Genomic DNA, 22,844 nt, shown 5'->3' with positions numbered 1-22,844 from the left:
CTTCCACCCAGAAAAGAACTTTTCTATGAGGGAAAGAAACAGACTAGAAATAGGGTCATACTAAATTCTTCTACTAGTGGATGACACTTTAAAAATACAAAATAAGAACAGCTCAGCCAGTTAATCTTTTTATTTTGAGTTTCGTATAAAAAAAAAAAAGCTTTGAGAAAATGTGTTAAATATCAGTAAAGGGCAGGAAAACACATGGCTAGCTTTACAACAGCAATCTACACATCTACACAAAGGCAAACATTAAGTAAAATGCTAGGGAAAAGATACCACTTTGGGGGGCCTACGGCAGTTTTCCTTATTGCACATAAAGGTAGATAACTTCAGGTCTTTAATTTTTCACAGTTATAACATACTTCAATGTCATTTATATAATGTGTATTTATATAACATAGTATAATTTTAATATTATAAAACCACCAGTTTGCTACTATTGAATGGAAATAGAAGAAAAAAAATCTCCCCCAATACAATAAGTAAGCCCTCTATAAAAAGTTCCCCAGAAGGTCACATCATTCCATGTTAAATTCACCCTATTCTACTTCAAAAAGTTGCTGTTCAGTTATTAAATGGATCTTGGTGGCCTTCCCATTTAATCATTTTAATGGACACAATAAAACTTCCCAAGTAAGTAGTATCAGATGCATTTTATGAAAACATAAAGAGATAATCTAGAAGGAGCTGAAATCACACTTTGAAGGAGCAATTTCAGTAATAAAATTACAAAACCATAGACTTAACACCTATACAACTGAAAATCATTCCTCTACTTCTCCAAAGCCCACAATGAAATAATCATAACAAAAGTTAGTCCCCGAATGTACATGCAGTTAATCACCCAGTAACACCTGGATGGTAACTTCTTAAAAGTGCTTTAGACAGCAGATGACGCTTTGTGCTGTTTACAAGTTCTTTTCTGAGTTCCTCCAACATATAGAGGCTTAGACAATTTTTCCACTGGCCAAGAGTTGAGAGATTATGGTGACATTTGGCAATTCCATTAAGCCTTTTTTTAAAGGATGGCCATCAGAATGAGAAGGTGACCTTTGCTGCATGCACTCAGGTCTGCTTCAGACCTTTTCAGAAGGTAGCACAGCAGACAGACTTTCTTTCTCATCTTCCCCAAGGCTCAGGTGGCTGAAATCTGAAAGCCTGTGCATTCTATTTGGGCCAGTTATAGTATACCCTGCTTAGGAAAATAAAACTAAGATCAACAACTTTGGTTTTTCTCTTCAATTTTTGCTACCCCTGGGTGACAAGACATGTTTGCAAAAAAAATGGTTTGTGTCTAGGTCTTGTTTTAAAAGATTGTCAAAAGAATCTACTTGCCTTTCCTAGTTAGATGGTAGCATCGGTTTCTGCAGTATTTCTCTCCATACTGTTTCACTAGGCTTTAAAGTGGGGGAAGATCTTTTCAGATATCAAAGTGGTGGAAGCAGCATTCAGATGTGTTGTTTCTAAACTATGACTCTTGGCTACTAAATTCCTTCAACTTACTGTTACCAGCATGCAGCAGATGACACTAGAAAGCCAGATTCTCACTTAGAAACCAACAGAAGTGATAAGAACTCAATGATACCAGGGTAATTTATCTGACTCTGGATAACTAATCTACAGAATCAATGTCAAAAGGCAGGCATCAAAGACATCGTCAAGTTCTCTACTTCTAGGGTGGAAAAAGAAGTCACATACTTATCTTGTTGGGAAGCTGACTTACCAGTAGCCCTCATTCCAGGCTGAATTTTACAATGGATGCTACTGTCAGCTTCTGATACAACTCTTAGAACTTACAGTGGGTATAAGGCAGGTTTCAAAGTGGGTATTTTCATCTCTGATGAGTCGCTCAATGGCCCTGCTGCTGATCTTCAATAAATACATTGGTGGTGTTTCTATATTCAGAAATCACTGGTTCACATGAAATATCTGGTATGATTACATTAACTTCCACTGAAGACAAAGAGAGGGAGTGAAATGTTGGGGGTGGGACAATGTGAAACAGGCCTCTATTTTAGAAGGAACTATTCATTCTTTGTCCCAGATTGAAATGTTCATGGATAGCGGAGATATCATTTTGCATTTATTCTAAAGGGACTTCATTTGTCAGCCAAACCACAGAGGATATTTTTGGGTCTAGAAAATAGCCTGAAGAGCCCCGTGCTGTTTGCTTGATGAGATATTTGATGTTTCAGTGTGACTTTTGACTTCGAGGCATCAACACTCATTTGTCTCATCACCCCAGTGAGTACCTTGGAGGCTCAGAATCCATATGCCCTTCCTGTGCTTGTTTCCTAAGAAGAATTGCAGTCTTACTTGAATTCCAAAATTCCTTCTCTAGCAAAGGTTGGGTTTGCTGGTAGTTCCCACAAAGAATGGGAACTACCATTCTTATCAAAAAGAATGGCAGGAATTTTTATCTGCTGTCCATCATGTGACAGCAAAGTGACCACAACTTTCCCCTGTGTTCTGGCACTCAACAGGCCCACCCTTATTCTCAGGAATCCAACACAAATTCAGGCAGGGGAACAAGAGAAAGACAAGGAAAGCTTGACCACAAAAGAGGCTATTAACTTAATTCCATATGAAATTTAAAAGCCAGATTCCCAGAAACCTTCATGTTGACTAATCAGAAGCTCAGTTAAGACAAAAATCCTCCTCCCCCTCTCCTCACAAATGGGAAGGAAGATGACAAGTTTTAAATTCTCCCCCCCCACACACTTGTTATCCTTATCTCCTTGGAGGCTCTAAGGCTGTCAAATGTAATCTTTGCAGTTGAATTTTATGGAGTATGTCCTTGAGTTCTGCAAAGATTAACTCAAAACTTTCTCATAGCTGCCTTGGCTGTATTATTGACTTGGTTTGTTCCTCATGACTAACAGTCAAGGGTCCTATATGTTTTCTCATACTCAGAAGCTAGAGAGAAAAGGGACTTTGTGAAATCAGTAGAGAAGGGATCAGGAGAGGGAAAGGGGAGGTATAGGGGGAATAAAATAATAATTTATGCTATGTGCATAAATGACTGTATCATAATATTACTATGATGTATAATTATAATGCACCAATAAATTTAAAAAAATAAACCCTTAACTTGCTAGGCCATTATTTTAACTAAAGTACCAAACAGGGTCCAAAGAAAGCTCTAGCCAACAGGCTCTCAACCCTGGCTGCACATTAGGAACTCCTGGAGTTTCAAAACAAAGTGTGGATGCCAGGTCCTACCCCAAAGCTAGTGAATCCAAATCTTGGAAAGTAATGTCATTATGTCAAAAAAAAAAAAAAAAAACAGCCATGTGATCCTAATATACAGGCAGGGTGCAGAACCTCTGCTTTAGACCCTCTGATTTGGCTGAAACATCACCCCCCCTTAACTTGAACAAATATGTGTGAAGGATGAGTTGGGATTACTTTCTCAGAAGATTTTTGTTTAATTGGATACACCATTATTCAGCAATATCAGTCTGTTTTTTATGCCAGACCAACAGTAGCTGGTTGGCCTTGAGCTAGATGATTTCTGGGCTTTGTGGCATTCTTACTTTTCTCCATGCAGCCTAGTCATAATGCTTTTTGATATGGAACCATTTCAATAAATGGATTTCCCTTCCCAAACCCTTGGTAAGGTCAAAACTCTCCACACTTTGCACACAAAACTTAGGACCATAGGTCAAAGTGACTTACTTCAATCTGCTGAATAAAAGACTCAATCAAATAATTATAACTCTAGTTTTGGTCTCGTAAAATCTGTATTTACTTATATGTAATAAGGTTGGAACAAAATGTTTTCAATGAAGACTAAAGGATGGCCTTTTGGGGGAAAACACAACAATGTATTGATTGACCTAAGACTAGGCTGGGAAGCAAAATGGTTATTTTTCTTCCCTAAGAAGGTAATTTCTTACAATCTTCTGAACACTTCCTAGAAATCCAAAAGAATAACAAAGCTTTGCAGTGAATGGTTGGGTTTTTTTCAAGAATAATCACTAGGACTTTTCTCTAAGCTTTTCCCCTCCAGCATAAAGGATGAGCAAAGGCTTTATACAGACCCAACCAAAGAGTAAACCAACCTAACCTACACACACACACACACACACACACACACACACACACAGAGAGAGAGAGAGAGAGAGAGAGAGAGAGAGAGAGAGAGGGAGGGGAAGGTGCACACCTGTAATCCCAGCTACTTAGAGGCTGAAGCAGGCGGATGACAAGCTGAGGTCTGGCCTGGGAAATTTAGCGAAACCCCATCTCAAAAAAAAAAAAGCCAACCCCCCCCCCCCAGTCTCATCTTCTAAGTTTATATGGTGTACTGGTCATTACTGAGATAACTATAAAACAAACACTGCTTGATGGTTCTGGGTCCAATCACATGGACAAAATTCCAACCTTCTGCTAAGTGTGGCAGCTGTTGTCTACAACTTGAACCCACAACCTTCTAGGGGCTGAAACATAAAAAAGCTTATTCTATGGCTGTGGGGTGCAGGTCTTCTGAAGTCCTTTGCTGGCCTAGTGACCCTGAGGTCTCAGGGGGTTAGGTACATTATTTAGCTTTTAGCAAACTTACAAAATCCACAGATGACCATAAAATCATAATGTACTTTACTATGGAAAGGAGAGAGATGAATAAAATGCATTCAATTATCTTATATTAATCTATATGAAACTGCTATTTTGAATTTTGAAAAATAGTTGAAAATCATCAATCTCATGTGGCTCAACCTCATCAAATAAATTTTTCCTTACTTAAACAAATTACCAATTCAAACTCTGAAAGTTGTGAAGCTATGACCTATTTTAAAAATAACAATTACCATGGTGGCCCGTACCTATAGTCCTAACTACTGGGAGGTAGGGAGAGGAGAATCACTTGGGCCCAGGAGTTCAAGGCCAGCCTGGGCAAGAGAGAAATTAACCATGAAAAGTGTGAGTTAAGGGGCTGGGGTTGTGGCTCAGTGGTAGAGCTTGCCTAGCATGCATGAGGCACTGGGTTCAATCCCTGACACCACATAAAATAAATAAATAAAAAAATAAACAACAACAAAAAAGATGTGAGTTAAGAAGGTTAAATGGCTGACTCATTATGGATGTATGGTACTAAGACACTAATTTGTCTACCATAGGAAGAAAAACACTCACATTTTGAAGACATTTGTTTTAGAAATTGATTTGCCAACAATGCTAGCACTAAAGCACAGAGATGAGTGGAGAAAAAAACTGTCCCAAGAGTTCTCTCAGTATTTCACCTACCACAGGTGTGGGCAGGCAGAATATTTCACCCAGAAAGAACACAAATTGAAAACCCAAGTTTCAAACCACATCCACAAATTAAGCTGGTGCAATACTCTCTCCAGATATCCAGAAAATGATACTTGCTGTAAAGACACCTGATTCCTAATCCTATCTAAGATGAAACTTTCTATTGGGTTGAATAATGTTTACTCCGATTTCTCATGTGGCCACTGAATAGCATGCATACATCAGCTCAAAGTTTGGAATTTTACTGAGTCTTAAGATGTCTATCTTGTATTTTCTTTGCAGGTTTTATTTTCACATTGAGATCCCTTTCCCTCTGAATACTAGCCTATTGCCTGTTTGGGCTCTTGCTGCTTTTTCTTTCCCTGATAAAAGCATCCTACAAATTTTGGTGTTATCTCTAACTCTATGGTATATACCTCAGTCTTACTGATCATTTTCCAGATAGTGGGCTATCTGGTAGCCCTCAAAAGTTAAATGATTCTTGCAGTGATACCATCGTTTTCTAAACCCCTTCTGTCCTCAGATTAATTTAAAAACAATAGAATAACACAATTTGCCTTTGGTTTTAAACATCCCAGTAACTTCTTTATGAAGATTTTCAGAGAAGAAACTAGAATTCTTTTCCCCACACTGAAATGTTCATGGATATCATTTCTAATCTTCAGTCTAGAAGAAAACACAGGTTGCATAAAGTCAGGGATCCTGATAGGAGAATGCAGTCCTGTAGCCTTCAGTGCCAGGGCCTCCACTCAAATAGCTTTTTCTGTCCCGTTTAACACCAGCATCCCAGAATTCTTGGCGGGCCAATCTCAACTGCCTTCCTTCATGGTCTTTCTTCTAGCCTGTTCTCCCCTGACTTGATGTTCCTCAAGCCAGATAGACTGGCACTGCTATGTGCTGAGATGAAGCTTCTCATGGGTAGAATCTCCAATACTTGCCCTGCCTTATTCAAAGAGCACAGGTGGATGAATTAAGAGACCATGAAAGCATGCTATTTTTGTGTTTGCTTAACTCTGAAACAGCGCACTACTATGTGAAAAAGTGGGAATAGGTCTGCTATCGTCTTGATTTAGAGACACTCTAGCTTCACCATCTGAGTCTCGGGTTAAATTTTAAGTGTTAAGATAGCTTCAAACCCCAACAAAATAGAAGCATTGGTTCAATCCAGTCAATGCCCCACCTCAAACAACACTGGGGCATGTGGCCATCCTCAACTCCAGGGGCCTACCCCAGCATATCAGGATTTGGGGGGGACAGTCACGCATTTTCCTGCAGAGGAAACACAAGAGGGGTACCCCGGCTTGAAACCTTCTGGTCTCCCATTCCCAGGTCTCGCTCCAGCACTTCCTCAGAGCTGCTCTTTGTTCTCCGACCACCCTCAAGACTCGTGGAGGCTGTGTGGGAGCCTGAGGAGCCATTGGCAGTCACTGTGCTGTCTCCATAGGTCAAGGTGAGATCACCCTCGGTCAGGATGAAATCAGAGTCTTCTTCTCTCAGTGGCTCTTGGTTCTGAAAGGCATAAATAACAACAATAACAATAAAAGTGGGACACTTATATCTTCCTGGGCAGGAGCCCTCCAATCCCAAGTCCTCATCAGCAACTTAGGGGTTATGAAAATTGCCTGCTTGTGCCTCTAGTGCAGTCATGGGATGGAAATTATGTAGTATTATTCAATGCAAAGCACTGATGTTGGACTTTGAACCAAGACTTTGAGCACCAGCAAGCAGTTTTCATTTCAAATGCCTGGTAGTCAGGATTAGTGGCAAAAGAAAGAAGGGAGACCAGCTCAATTTCAGCTTTTCAGCCCACAAAGACAGGAAGTTATGGGTAAGATAACTGGGCAATCACTGGAAATAGGTTCCTGGGACTCGTTCTCTGGGTAGGTCTTTCAGGTGGGCCTACAGCCCTACACAAAGCATCCTAAACCCACTTTGTTTACATTTGAACTAGTCTTTGCCCTAGTTAGCAATTGAGTAGAGAGGACAAACCATGATTAGCATTTCCTCCATTTTCCCTCTGGTATTTCCACAAAAAAACCCTGATGGAAAGCCTGTCCTCAGGAGCATGAAGCAAATGATAAAGAGGAAGAGTACATTTTATTGAGCTTCTATAACACACTTGCCAGGAACTTCACATAAGCCCTCGTTTGATCCTTACCCCTCCTCTGTGAAGGGTGTAAACACCCTGATCAGAGTAGAAAACCTGAACTAGTGAATCAGTAAAATCTGCCTGAGGTTGTCCAGCTGACAGGAAGCAGAGTTAGAATTGATACTGCCTCTAGATTCATTTTTTCCACATAAAGGATGTGAAAAAAATCAGCTATTCAGGAAAAGGACTAGAATAGTATCTCATGCTAAGCAATAGTTGTAGCAAAACAAACAAGGCTAAACAAGGCAGGCGTTAACAAAGTCATAGCCTCTTGAAAGTAACAAATGGTAGGGAAAGTGTCAGGAGACAGAGTAATGTCAGATAAAACCTTTCTCCCTCCAATGGGTTACACCAGCAAAACAAAGGGAGGGTCATGGCTCTGCTGTATTGAGGGTTGTCAAAGAATGCAACTTGGATGGCAAACACACCTGAAGTCCCATGTATCTCTCCTCTGTCTGGGATACCACCCTGGTCCATTGCCTGCCCCAAGTGCAACCTGGACATACTCCCATCTAGATGATAAACTACCAAAGGGCATTGACCTCTTTCCCTCTTCTTGGTGCCCTTCCTTAATGGAACTTATCTCATACGAGTTAAGTATCTGTGTATCTGAAATGTTCTGAACTCAGAAACTTTTTGGAGTGTTGACGTCATAGAAGTCTGATAGTTCTCAAATTTTGTTTCATCACAAAATTATTATACATATTATCTAAAATTACTTTCAGGCCATACATACAAGGTATATATGAAACATAAATGAATTTTGTGTTTAGACTTGGTCTCATACCCAAGATATTTCATTACATATATGCAAATATTAAAAAATCTAAGTTCTGAGATCTAAAACACTTTTGGTCCTAAGTCTTTTGGTCAAGGGACACTCATCCTGTAGTAGGTGCTACATGAATGCTTGGTAAACACATTGAGCTAAGAGGATTCCTGGGTTGAGTCTTTCTCACATCTCTCCCAGTGCATCTCCTGTGTATTTACTGGTGACAAGCACATGCTTGTTTTCTGCATTGTTTGTCAGTGATGTCAACTTACTTCTCCATACACAGTGCACAATGTGACTCCACATAACCCTGGGAGTGCTCTAGCATTTTTAACAGGCAAACACACAATTCCACTTCACTTGCTGCCTCAAATACCCACTGGAAGGAGGCAGGATAGAGATGCATGACAAAAAACAAATTCTGTACTCAGGCTGATATTTAGAGCACAGTTCTAAAACTTGCTCCAAACTCCCAAATTTCTTCCTCTGCCTTAGTGTTTAGAAAGCCCTGAAGTTCAATCTATCCTCCAATAGTTTTAACAACAAATGACATCATGTGCCCCATTTGGGTTTCCAGCTCCCAGGGAGTCCTCTTTCCTTGTCTTAGCACATCCCAGTTCTACTGTTCAGACATGTGCTAAGTAATGGTTTTGTCCATCTCTTCAACATATGTCTGTCAATGCTCTTTACTACCAGTTTTCAGGGAGACAGTTCTGATACATACTTTACTGTTTCAAGGTTTAAAGCCAAAAAGGGATAGAGAGGAATACAGATCAACTACATGTGAGGGTAATTCTACAAATGAAGGAAAGCCCACATAGCACCCTGGACATGAACTTCAGTGTGGCCTGATTATTCTTATAGAGGAACACAGGGACAAAATTCACTGGTGGGAGAAAATAAGACCAGATACTGACCCATTCCATTATGACACCCACCAGCCCAGATAGTACCAAAGGAAAAGTCATTCAGAAACAAAGACATCTTGAGACCCAGATGGAGAGTGACTCCTATATCAAAGCTGAAGGAGGGCTGGGGATGTGGCTCAGTGGTAGAGCACTTGCCTAGCACCTGTGAGGCACTGGGTTCAATCCTCAGCATCACATAAAATTAAATAAATAAAATAAAAGTATTGTGTGCATCTACAACTAAAAACATTAAAAAAAAAAAAAAAGCTTAACGAGTGTCACATAAAGCTGATGAAACCAACCCACTCCCTGGAATTCTAGGTGATAGGATCGGTGGAATTTTAGGAAGCTGAAGGTGTATATCATTATATAACTAGTTGTCTAGTAAAGGCTGCTATAAAAATGCAGTGAAATAACCCTAAAAACGAGTGTGTTGTAGGAATTTGTACACTGAAAATAACAATAGGTCTCTTTTGTAAATATTTATTTTTTAGTTTTAAGTGGACACAACATCTTTATTTTACATTTATGTGGTGCTGAGGATCAAACTCAGTGCCTCAAGCATGCTAGGCGAGCACCTACCACCGAGCCCCTACCACCGAGCCCCAACCATAGGTCTCTTCAAAAGTGGAAGAACACTGTTTTCTTGGTGGATAACAAACCTAAGTAGTCTGGAGTTTGTAGAAATAATGAACATCCTACATACCTCCAAATAAACTTGACCAAGTATAAAACACCCTAGGTGATTGGTGAGAACCACATAACAAGTATCAAAACAGCCACAAGAACTCTGAGTGGGAGACTCTCACCCAGCACTCCACTCCACAGGGAGCCCCTCTGCCTCTCTCAACTTTGGTTTCCTCAACTGCTAACTGTGAAAAGATCCTTTTCTCCCATTCACTCAGCAGCAGTCCTCATTGTATCTGGAGCTGGCTGAGACCCTAGGCAGGACCCCAGCACAAAAGGCCAGCAGCATTGTTCCTGGTAGCCCAAGTCAACCCATCTTAAGTTGGCTGTGACAAGTCCAGAGCCCAAACATTACTCCGGGAAGCAAACCTTGAGTAGTCTCTTGAACTGGTGAGAGAAGCACTTTAAAGGTACATAACTGTAAATGACATCATGTGCCCCATTTGGCTGAGTTTATGCTGAGTCCAAACTAGTACTGATATCCCTTATCTATGAACAAGGGAATAGTTAGTAAACTTTTGATTAGAAAATATTTTTAAGGTATAATTAGTTGGAGCTTCATTAGTGGAAGATGCAATGGTGGCACGTCAGCACACTTTGTCTCAGTGATGACATGCCTTCAAGTAGCCACAATTCCACTTTAAACAGAGGTCCAAAATAAGCAAACCATTTAGCCTTCAGAATTAACATGACCTTTCTTATACACAGTAGTGCTGGATAAGAAATTTAAAAACTAACTTTTTAATCTGTTGGTTTGAGTCCTTCTGATACAAAATAACACTAGCACTATTGTTTAGGCTGATAGATATTATATTAAAAAGTTACCATTATTGTTAAAAACCACTTTACAAAGCAAGAACAATTCTGGGAAAATGATAATCTCACCATTTTACTGAAGGTGTTTTTTTGTGCTTGTTTGTCAGTACTGGGAACAAATTCAGGGCCTCATACATGCTAGGCACATGCTCTACCACTGAGCTACAGTATCCCTAGCCTCACTATCCATTATTTTCTAATCTGAAAACAGTTTATCACATGTGGCACATGATTTATTATTATTATTATTATTATCATTAATTTTATTTTAGTATTGGAAATTTAACCCAGGGGTATTTTACCACTGATTACATCCCCAGCCTTTTTAAAAATTTTGAGACAGGGTCTCACTAAGTTGCTTAGGGCCTCACCAAGTTGCTGAGGCTGGTCTTGGATTTATGATACCCCCACCTCAGCTTCCCAAGCTGCTGGGATTACAGGCATGTGCCATTGTGCCTGGCGGATTTTCATTTTTATATGGGGAGGTCCTGAGGATGCTGGAGGGCTCAACTGTCTTTAAGAGAAGGAGACATTCATGAATGCTGTTCCCACATTTGGTGAAAATTCAAAGAAAAGGTCAGGGTAGAACTGCATTCTCACCAGGCAGAACCTGCTTCCCCAAGGAGGCAGCTCAGCTGGCTTTGAAGGTGTAGAGTTCTGTCATTTGGCCTTTTCAACAGTTGCTTTCCTCTGAAGGGGGTAAGCAGAGGCCCTGGAGGCTTTGGGATGACAGCTACACAGAACTACTGTGCTCACTGACTGCACAGTAGCAGTGGGTTACAATACTTGGTAACTTGGCAGTTGTAATCCTGGTAAAAGATTTCTCTTATTACTGTGCAAAGAATATAACCATATGCAAATTTGCCATTTCTAATCATCTTATTATACAAGGAAAATGTGAGGCTATAGAGGTACGAGTGTGATTGGTTTCTTCTTCCTAGGTAAGAGGCTTCCCTGGCAGAGTGAGCAGGAACACCATACTGACATGCTGTACTTACATCATACACCTGGGGACTAGTCAGACATCGGGCCAGCAAACCACACCAGGCGGGAAGAGTGGTGGTTAGAGGGGGACCGCTGTGTGTGAGGATGGGCTTCAAGTAACTTTAAGAAGAGAATTAAGGATAAATGGCTGCAAAGGAAACACAATGCACAACAAAATTTGTTTAAAAATCCCCAAAAGTAAACTGTCCTACATTCTACCCACAAAAAGTTTTCTTTCTCTCCTTTTTATCAGTACAACACAGGAAATACTTGTACCTGCAACAGTATGAAATGAGCTATACTTCATCAGGCTTAAATGGTAACTAGTAACTTAAATGGTAACTAGTAACTCACAGGTTGGTGATTTTCAATTGTCAATTAAAAAGAATATTTGATTGATTAGAACACACTTCTGACTTTATTTTAGTTCGAATTAGCATTTCAGATTTTGACACACAACCCACTCAAATCTTGGAAAAAGGAGATAGTGTCCCTGGGGAGCAGGTACTGCACAGTCTCCTCTGCCCTTGTTCTCTGTAAGTATCCACTCTAACTACAGGGCATACAGTGGAGATGTTTGAGTTGGGCAGGACCTCAAAGGCAACCTGGAGGTACTATAAAAGAGAAAACTGGGACTTGGCACGGTGAAATTATTTCAGTAAGGTTATTTAGACGATAAATCTTCCAACTTCCCATTATAGGGAACCAGCCACTTTTCTCCCAGACTCTTAACACAGGGCTTCTTTACCTTGACACTATTGATATTTGGGACTAGGTCATTCTTTGTTGTGGCAGGAAGTTGAGCAGCTTCTCTGTTACCCACTAGATGCCAGCAGCATCTTTATTCCCCTCCCCAAGTTATGACAATAACTTTGTTTCCAAAAATTGCCAAATGTCCCACAGGAGGCAAATACAGGCTCTGTCAAGACCACTGCTGTAACATAAAGGTCAATTGATGTGCAGAGAGCTCAGGGGTCATCAGTTAATGACTATCTGTGAGGCCAAATACATAGCCCTATATTGGAAGCACCAAGAAACACTTGCCCCATTATGAAAGAGGCCCATTATAAGATCTGTATCCTAAGCAATGTGGAAAAGTTGGACTCTCATATGGCCACCACAGGGATGGACAAGAGACTTTAATGGAAGACAAGAAGATGTCCCAGTGGTCTGTGCCTAAGAGAACAGGCTGTTCAGTGCACCCCCAATTCTTGCCTTCATTTAGAGCAGCACACATGGAAGAAGCTTTCTCCAAGGAGGAAATGGAAGAGGAACACAGAGGTATGCTTCTAGTTGGGAATTACTTAATGAAGAAGGATGGACATGAGGGCTCTGCTGGAGCTCTTTACAGACAAAACGAGCTGTCTTTTGGCTGCTGTCCTTTAATCCCAGTCCTGGGGACAAGTGCAGGATAGGAGGAGCTCACTCAGTTTGGGAATAGCCCCTACAGGTCTATCAGTTTTCTCCTGTATGACTCAGAAGATGACAGGGGCTCTGATCTGTACAATGATGAAAAGTCAAGAGTCAAGGTGGGGGGGCTGGGGTTCTGGCTCAGTAGTAGAGTGCTTGCCTAGCATGTGTGAGGCACTGAGTTTGATTCTCAGCACTGCATATAAATGAATGAATAAAATAAAGGTCCATTAATAACTAAAAGTATGTATAAAATAATTTTTAAAAAAGAGTCAAGGGGCAGCCAGTAAGCCCCACTTCCCCAATCCAGAAGGCCTAAAACAACTTCCTTAAAAAGATTAGTATATAAATATACATACTTTAAAATACTCAACTGTTGGAAGGGGAAAAAAATAACATTAAACTTCTCTTTCCTGCACTAGTTGATCTGGTAACTGTCATTAAATCTTTATAAATAATACATTTTTCCTATTTCTTGATTTATAAGCTATAGTCTGAAGCTTTAAGTCCTTCCTATGAAGAATGATAAATTTAAGTCATTAATACTCCTTGTCTCTTCTTTCCAATTTCTATTATAATTAATTTTACACTGAAGATATGCTTTCTCTTTTATAACTAATACATAAATTCTCTATTTTTTTCTATAGAATAAATGTAAGTGTTAGAAACCAATAAAGCAACATTTGTAATAATATTACAGGGCCAGGGATGTAGCTCAGTTGTAGAGCACTTATCTAACATGCATAAGATGCTGGGTTCCATCTCTGGCACATACAAAAAATGCAATAATGTCACTGTATGAATATTATTCACTGTATAACCAAGCAGAGTGGTTATAGTAACATAAAGTGAAAAATAATAATTTGTCATCTAAACTTTGTCAAAAGAGAACTCTAGAGTGTGTTGCTAAATAAAGAATTTTTCTCCAACATTGTCCCATTTTGGGGGCTATTTTTTGTCTGATCCATAAGTTATTTTTCTTATATGTTATAGGGTCTAGATGGTAATAAACTTTCTGAATTCTTGCACATCTGGAAACTACACTCCTTATTCTCTCAGTTGTGATTGAGAGTTTAGGAGTACAATTGTAGGTTTAGACTTTTCATCATAGAACTTTGAAGACATCGTTCAACGGTCTTCTAATATTCAATGAGAAGTCTCTGGTTCTTGCCCTTTGGAGTTTGCCTATCTTTTCTCTTTGAAAGCCTTAAAAGTTCTATCTTTTCCTTTTGTTGTTATGAAATCCCCCCAGAATATGTCCATCCTACTCACACTCTTGGTGAGCTCTTATACTTAGAGACAAGTATATTCCTTAGTAATGGGAATTTTTCTTCTATTATTCCTTTGGTATATCTTTTCCTCCATTGTCACCATCTTTCCCTTTCAGATCCTAAGTGATCTGGACCATCTGTGTCTAAACTTCACATCCTGACACTCTTCTCTTAACATATTTCTGACTTTCTGTTCTAATTCTTCACGTTTTTTTCCCCTCAACTTTATCGTCCAAATCAACAATTCAGTCTTCACCACACTCAAGTTGTAATGATTAAATTTCTATTGTTAATTTCAGAAATTTTAATTTCCAAGAACTTCTTATTTGATTTACTCAATTTTTTAATAATCTACTCTTACAATAATGAGCCTAAGGCCACCAAAGAAGAAAATGTGAAGACCCAAGGCTTTAGGTTGGGACCCTACACAAAAGGCAAAGAGAAAATATCTAACCCTCAGAGAACTCAAGCCCAGCTTCAAATCACCTTTTTTCCTAAATTCATTAAGATGATCTGAAATTGCCTGCCCATAACCTGATCACTCGGCAGACATAAGCTTAAATCATCTCTGAAGGATGATGACCTCATCCAGAGCATCTCAGATTATCTAGAGTTTTTCATTGTCCATGTCTATCACTCAGAAAAAAAACCCAGATGCACAGAAGATAAAGAATAAAGCTTCTAGAAGATAACACAGGAAACTGGCTTCAAAGATACTAATCAGAACAGAAAAGATCAATCAATTGGATTAAGGCCTTTTGTTCATCAAAAGATAGTTTTTAAGGGGAACAGGCAAGTTACAGAGTGGAGAAGGAGGAGAGGAAAAGGGGAAGTACTGGAGAATGAATTGAAGCAAATATGCTATGTGAATATGTCACAATTAATCCCACTATTATGTTTCTTTTTTTTTTGAGAATTTTAATATTTATTTTTTAGTATTTGGCGGACACAACACCTTTGTTTGTATGTGGTACTGAGGATCGAACCTGGGCCGCACGCATGCCAGGCGAGCGGGCTACCGCTTGAGCCACATCCCTAGCCCAATCCCACTATTATGCATAATTATACATAATAGTAAAAAAACAAAGTGGGTGAAGGTATTTTTATCATACATAATTAGCAAAAGACTCATATCCAGAACATAAAGAACTCTTACACATCATTAAGAAAAAAGCAGACAACCCACGATAAAACAGGGCAAGATGCTTGAATGGGTACTTCATAAAGGAATATATTGAATAGCTAGTAAATGTATGAAAAAGTGCTATTAGTTATCAGAGAAATGTAAATTAAAGCCACAATAAGATATCATTACAAAACCACTAGAACATCAAAAATTAAAAAGACTGATGATATCAATTGTTGATGAAAATATGGAGTAACTAGAGCTCTCATAGACTAGTGATTGAATGTGTAAGGTAGTATCACCATTTTGGAAAACTTTGGTACTAGCTTTTGAAATTAAACCTACACACATCCTATGCCCCAACAATTTTACTCCTGTGTATATTCCCAACAAAACATTTGCATAATACATCAAAGATGTATATAAGAATGTTCATAGCAGTATTTTCACAGCAGTTCTAAAGGGGGAATCTTGAGTGTTCATCAACAATACAATTGTGACATAGGCACACAATGAAATACTATGTAGCAATGAGAGCAAATGAACTAGGGCTATAAACATCACATAGATGAATCGTACAAACAAGTCAGACAATACACACACACATACAAAATTTTCTCATTTACATTATGTTGAAAAACAGGTAAAACTGTTAAGTGTTGCTAGAAGTAAGAAGAGTGGCTATGTATGGGGTGGAAGAAAGGGAGTAATGGAGTTATGGCATGAGAGAGGCTGGTAATTTTGTTTCTTAACTGGTTTGGTATCAAATTAAAATGATAATTTGCAAAGCACTTATGACTTAAATACTTGTGCATCTGTTATACTTCAACAAAAATTTTTTGAGCATTTTCAATGTCTCCCAAAACTATAAAAAGCCATCTGCCCATTTGATCACTATGTGAATGTAAAAAAAAAAATCATGTAAGTTTAACATTTTGGTTTTTAATCTTCACCTGGGACCAAGGATAGGGTCTGCCATGCATGTGGCCCAGTTATACCACTGAGATCAGAGTTGGCCAAGTTCAATCAACAGCAATTACCCCCACCCCCATGGATTAATTGCTAAAGCTCCATTTTCCTTTCTGACTAAAGCATGGCTCACTGTGTAATTTTAACCAATTAACTTACAAAGGTGAAATTCCCCTGGGCACAAAGCTCTCAAAAGCTACAAGTCAACCAGGCTGCGGGGTGGCTACTCTAACAATAAGCAACCACACCTCTTGGCCAGAGGATGCTTGCCAGGACTACCTACAGTTGAATGATCAATGTATGTGTCCCAAGACAGGATTGAGTATACCTCTTCCAAGCATTCATCTTTCTTTACTCATCAGAACTCATTCACTGACAAGTCAACAAGTGAATTTCACTGTCAATGTATTATGAACATGGGATGCCACTTAAAAGGATACTTGTGGTCAAAGCTGTACCACAGCCTGAATATCCATGCACTCTCCTGCTTTGTACGGTTTCCTCCAGCAGAATCTGGACCATCCTAGGAACAAACAAGAGGACACATATTTAGTTGCAGAAAAAGGATCTGTAAGATAGTGGGGGAACTTCTTTTTAAACTGTAACATTTTTTTTGCAGTGCTGAGAAGGAACCAGGGCTTGGTGCATGCTAGACTCTACCACCAAGCTATATACCCCCAGCCTATGAACTATAAGTTTATAAATCTAGAACACATTATCAAATATTCATGCTACCAAAGCTTCAAATATATTGAAAGGTAATACTTTAGCAGAAACTGAGTAAACCCAAAGACAGAAAGGTTTGGTTAGTTCTGTGGGTAGATCAACTGAATATTAGTAAAAAAAATTCTTCTGGTATTTCTATTGTACTTTTCTCCTCAAAGTGCCTTTTAATTAATAATTAAATATTAAATAATTACACAGTTCTAAAATAGTCTAGATATTTGCAAGTCAAAAATCAATATACAGCAAATATTAAAGAAAGCTTCTATAAAAACAACTTTCCAGGCTCCTTCAAGGTTGACCTAGAAATGCCACACTTTTTGTTGAGTTTCCTGACCAGCTAATCAAAGGGTTCTCTGAAGGTCCCTCCCAGGTACTTCAGGTTATCTGGTAACTTGTTTCCCTTCCAGCTTTAGGGAAATGGGGCTAGCAGGCAGGGGAAAAGCGCCAGAACTAGAAAATCTGATACTTTATTTACCCTGAAGTAGCAAATTTCTTGTTATTCCAACTCAACCATCCTCATCATTTAACTTTGAAAGTAACCTGAAAAATCAGACATTAATTTGAGGTTTGGAAAGTCTGTTCTGTGCAAGTATTATAAGCAGCACAGATAATATAAAAATCAGGTTGAGATGGGCGTGGTGACACATGCCTGTAATCCCAGCAGCTTCGGAGACTGAGGCAGGAGGATTATGAGTTCAAAGCCAGCCTTAGCAATGGCAAGGCCCTAAGCAACTGAGTGAGACCCTGTCTCTAAATAAAATACAAAATAGTGCTGGGGATATGGCTCAGTGGTTGAGTGCCCCTGAGTTCAATCCCTAATTCTCCCTGCCCCTGCAAAAAAAAAAAAAAAAAAAAATCAGGTTGATAGTACAGTACAGCAAGCGGATCAGCAGAAAGGAGAAAGGGACAGCAAGGGAAGGTACTGGGGGATGAGACTGATAAAATTATATCATGTGTACATGTGAGTATGGCATAATGCATCCCAATATTATGTGTAATTATAATGTACCAATACAGATTCAAAGTAAAAATAGGGATAGAAACAGAAGTGATGCATGGCACTAAGACCCCAAAAGTGCCATTTGGTCACTGTTATTGTTTTATAATAGAATGGAAAACAAAAGAGTCCTCATCTTTGTATTTTAAATAATAACCCGAATTTAGGGCATTAAAATGGGCTTTTCTGTGGGAACAAATTGGGTTGCCTTCAGTAGTTTCAGGGTACTAATGCGATTGTATGCTGCTGGATGACAAGCTCTGAAAATACACAGTGCTGGTGAAGCACAGGCATTTTAATCATAACCCTCTTTAATATTATTGTGAGAGGAAACTCTGCAAGTGAAGGGCAATTAACAATAACCAAAGAAAATTTGAACTAAAAATCACAAGTAATCCCAAGTCACAGTGAGTGTAAATTTTACCTGCAACAGGGACACCAAATATTAACTGGAGATCATTCAAAAGATAAGCATATAGGTGAGTAGGAGGAGAGAAATTAGCAAGCACTATTTAAATTCCAAAAGTTCCAACAAGATTATTTTTAAAAATAGAGTCCCCATGATAATTGAGGAATGTTTAGCGATGGATAGGGAAATGGCTTCATTAAATGTGCCCTTCTATGCATGAGGAAACATAAATAAGGAGAGATCACAGAGACCAATTATTTTACAGTTTTAAAATCATGTGGAAGAAAAAGGGCACAGAAATGTTTCCATTTGCTGACAACAATCCTTCCTTTAGGTAACTGATTGCTAACTAATGACAACTCTAGGAAGATTTCAAAATGCCACATGAGTCAGTAGAAAAGTGATAGATAACCTTTCTGTAGGGCATATATATATCTTTATGGAAAAATTAAATGGTTCTTTATAAAGTGACAGACTCTAGAATTTTATAAAAGAAATAAAAACCTAGCAAAATGATAAACATGATCAGGAAGGACACTATAAAGCATTAGGCACAAAACAGATCCCCTGAGGCTGGTTTCTTCAACTCCTCTTAAATCAACAATAAAAACTATCACTCCTACTCTATCATTTTAGCCTCTGCAAAATCACAATGAAGTTATTAACCCCTGGAACACTTAAGCTCTTGCCCTCTCACCTCAAGGAAGCTACAGAGATTTCTGTAAGCCCCCAAAAGGGACAATTAAAACTAATAAAGCCAGACAAAGGCTTCTATTTGAGAACAAACTTACAAAAGATCTTCTCAGGTCACAAAGAGATATATATCCTTACAATCTACAAATAAGAGAAAGTGACCTCAGATTCTGCAGCAAAACCTGAATTAAAAAAAAAAAAAAAAGAGATGACTCTGAGAAGGGTAAATTCAGGACAAACCTAAAAGTGTTACTTTGTAAAGAGGATGTTAAACAGCTTCTAATTCCAAGTGATGCTGCCAGAAATATGATTAGGTACAGGAAGAACTTAGATAAATCCACATACGGTGGCTTTGAGGAAATCCGGCAGTTCTGTGAAACAGAACTAATTTCTTAAGCTGATCTGTAAGATGACCCACAACTGCTTTATCACACAGAAATCACGAGAGCTTTTCCTGTGGGCTCCCATTAGCACTGGGCTGAGCACGGGTCACTGGGGGAGAAGGCAGGGCTTCCTTCCCGCCTGCACTTGGAGCCTGGGATTTCCATTCTTGTGCTGCCCACAGCAAAAGCAGGGATTTGTTCTTTCACAGGCCCCTCCTCACAACCTGCTTTCCCACCAGAACTGTTCACGCCCCATGTCTTTGGCTCTAGCCACTTCTAGGGCCTTTCTTCCTCTCACTTTCTCACACCCATACTGACTTGCTGGCCAATCCCTTATTCATCCTTCAAGACTGACCACAGAAGCTTGGCTTCTCTAGAAAATGTTTCCAAAGCAACAAACTGTTCTAAGAGACACTGGAGTGAATATCACAGGCCCTCTCAACAGACTATGTCCTGATTGTGCCTTTTGCCTTGCTACATAACTCTAAGCAAGTTACCTAACATTCGGTGGCCTCGTTTGTAAAATGAAGATCTTAATAATTACCTACCACGATGGGGGGGTGTAGGTGTAGCTCAGCGGTACAGCACTTACCTAGCATGTGTAAGGGCTTAGGTTTGATTCTCAGAAGCACACACATGCACACACTCACAATAAAAATTGTCTACCTTGCAGGGTCATTATGGGAATGTGATATTGTGATATAACAAGAAATATGCATTAGGTCTTCATTTCAGCCCCTGGTACAAAATTTCTAAACCCTTGGAATTTCCTGAATTACTAGGGTGAGAAGAGCATCCTTTTTAATTCTCCCTTTCAACCACACCCAGGTTTATGCTAATGAGATGACTCTTGGCAGCTCAGGGCTGGTTGCCAGAGGAACCAACCTTGTGCTAAGAGAGCTGGAACTTTCAGCTCCACTCCCACCTCCAAGGAGGAAAGAGGGACTGAAGATTTAGTCATTCATGAATAGTTCATGATTTAACTAACCACACCTGTGTAATGGAACCTCCATAAAACCCCTCAATGAAAAGATCTGGAGATGTTCTGAGTTGGTGAACACATGGAGGTGCTAAGAGGATGGGATGCCAGAAAAGAGCATGGACTCTCCATGTACCCCCATCCCCAGAGATGCCTTATGCATCTCTTCCATTTGATCATTCCTGAGCTGTATCATCCATAATAAACAGTAATGGCAAATAAAGTGCTTTTCTGAGTTCCATGAGTCATTCCAGCAAATTACTGAAACTGAGGAAGAGGTCACAGGAACTCCTGATTTATTGCCAGAAAGAAATTCAGGTTAAAACCTGGAATTTATGATTGATATCTGAAGTGGAGGCAATCTTGTAGGACTGAGCCCTTGACCTATGGGATCTGATCCTACCTTCAAGCCATTAGTGGTAAGGATCAAGTTAAACTAGAGGACCCCAACTTGTTGTCCACTGAGAACTGAAGAATTGGTTTTTGTGAGGGAAAAACTGCACATACTGGTGTTAGAAGTGCTGTGAGTACAGAGAAGAAACAATTTTTTTCTTTTAGAGGTCCAAATTATTTTTACATTTAAAGAACTTAGGACAGTGTCTGACATGTGGTATGTACTCAACAAATATTAACTCATTATTAGTCATGTGACTTTTTCAATGCTGGTTAAATATTTGTAAACTATTTAGCACAATTAGAGTTTATATTATTAATTTAGTTCATTTCTAAAGACTGTATATGTCATTTCCAACATACATTTGTTGGGGGGAAAACCCTACTCATAATGTCATTAGGCTACCTTGTGTGGCTTTTTACACAAGGGACTCTTAATATTTTTACTGATATTATTAATCCTCTTCAAAAATAATGCCGACCCTGCTTATCAGCATGAGTATATAACACTGAGGGTATATTTTTATTCATTCATTAAGTGCCGACTATATGCCAGACATCATGCTGAGTGCTGGAAACAGAAAAAGAAAAAAGACTCAGCACTTGCTCCTTTCCAGAGAGAGATGGAACAAATACATATATACTCTCTTTTTCTCCTCTCTTACACACACACACACACACACACACAGAGTAACAAACGTCGTGAAGAAAAAGAAAGCTGATTAAAAGAACCAAAAAAACTGAGGAATGGCAAAGAGTATTATTTTTAAAATAATTTCTCTAGAACTAGTGAATACCGATGTCTTCATAGAGTCATATTTTATTCAATTCTTATATGTTAAAATTTTTAAAGTTACAATAACAATAATAGTTTACTTTTCCAGGAATGGAGTATGTGGTAGGCAAGAACAATGGCCACCCAACAAATTCTATATCCTAATTTCTGGAGCCTGTAATGTTACATACATGGCAAAAGGGGCTTTGTATATGGATATAGGGTTATTCAGGTAGACTCAGTACAATATCATAGGCCCTTAAAAAAAAGCACTGTTTCTGGATTTTAAGATAGAAGGGGCCATGCCCCAAGAAATGCTAGTAACTTCCAGGAGCTAAGCATGGTCCCCAGGAAACTGAGAGAAAGGATACTGAATCTTAGTGCTACAACTCCAGGGAACTGACTTCTATCAACAATCTGAATGAGTCTGCAAGTGGCTTCTCCTCTAGTGCCCACATCTGCCCAAGCTTTGATTTTTAGCTTTGAAGGAGAGAAACCATCTGAGCCCAACAGACTTCTGATCTACTGAACTATTAAACAATACAATTGTGTTGCTTTAAGCTACAAACTCTGTGGTGACTTGTTACAGTAGTCCCACAAACTAACAGAGAGCAGAAAAGCAAATAAACGATGCAACTTGATTTGGGCTTTTTTTTTTTTTTATGAGACCAATGAACCAAAATATCTCAGCCCTACTTAAAACTATTCCCAGAGTCGCACCAGGTTTCTGAAATTGCAAATTATACACAAATCCCCTGGGGATACTGTGAAAGCACAGATGCTGCTTCAGTAGGGCTAGATGAGGCCTGAGAAACAACATTTCTAACAAATTCTCTCCCTAACTTCTAAGTTGTTGGACCATGCCACTAGGCCACAGGGACATTAGAAGTAGTAATGACAGGTCCGTGCTCCCTGGAGGGAAAAGCAGATAAGGCTTTCCACCTTCTGCCTCTCTTCATCTTCCTCTTCCATAACATTGTCACCAAACCCTTCAGGACAGAGATTCATTTGTCTTTTTGCAGATGTATTGCCAGAGTCTGAAAGAAGGTCTGATATATAATAAGTGCTCAATAAATATTTGTCAAGTTAATGAATAAATTAGTATTAATTCTGAGTTTCTAGAGAACAACAACAAAAAATA

At 39.1% G+C, this 22,844-nt stretch overlaps 1 protein-coding gene across 1 annotated transcript in view; it reads right to left on the bottom strand.

The window, feature by feature from the left end:
* Positions 1-115: 115 nt before the first annotated feature.
* Slc9a7 (solute carrier family 9 member A7) overlaps positions 116-22,844 on the bottom strand; it is a 143,189-nt gene continuing 120,460 nt past the window's right edge. The window contains exons 15-17 of the mRNA XM_046420183.2: positions 16,789-16,871; positions 11,587-11,692; positions 116-6,765 (exon numbers count right to left, since the gene is read on the bottom strand). Coding sequence (XP_046276139.1) covers positions 6,514-6,765; positions 11,587-11,692; positions 16,789-16,871 — 441 coding nt within the window. The 3' untranslated portion in view covers positions 116-6,513. The remainder of the gene's footprint in view (positions 6,766-11,586; positions 11,693-16,788; positions 16,872-22,844) is intronic.

The sequence above is a fragment of the Marmota monax genome, unplaced genomic scaffold (assembly GCF_021218885.2).
Source record: "Marmota monax isolate L192 unplaced genomic scaffold, Marmota_monax_Labrador192_F-V1.1 WCK01_AAM20220418_F8-fsc00225, whole genome shotgun sequence".
Taxonomy (NCBI): domain Eukaryota; kingdom Metazoa; phylum Chordata; class Mammalia; order Rodentia; family Sciuridae; genus Marmota; species Marmota monax.
The sequence above is the reverse complement of the archived record's forward strand: the minus strand, read 5'-3'. Positions and strand labels throughout refer to the sequence as shown.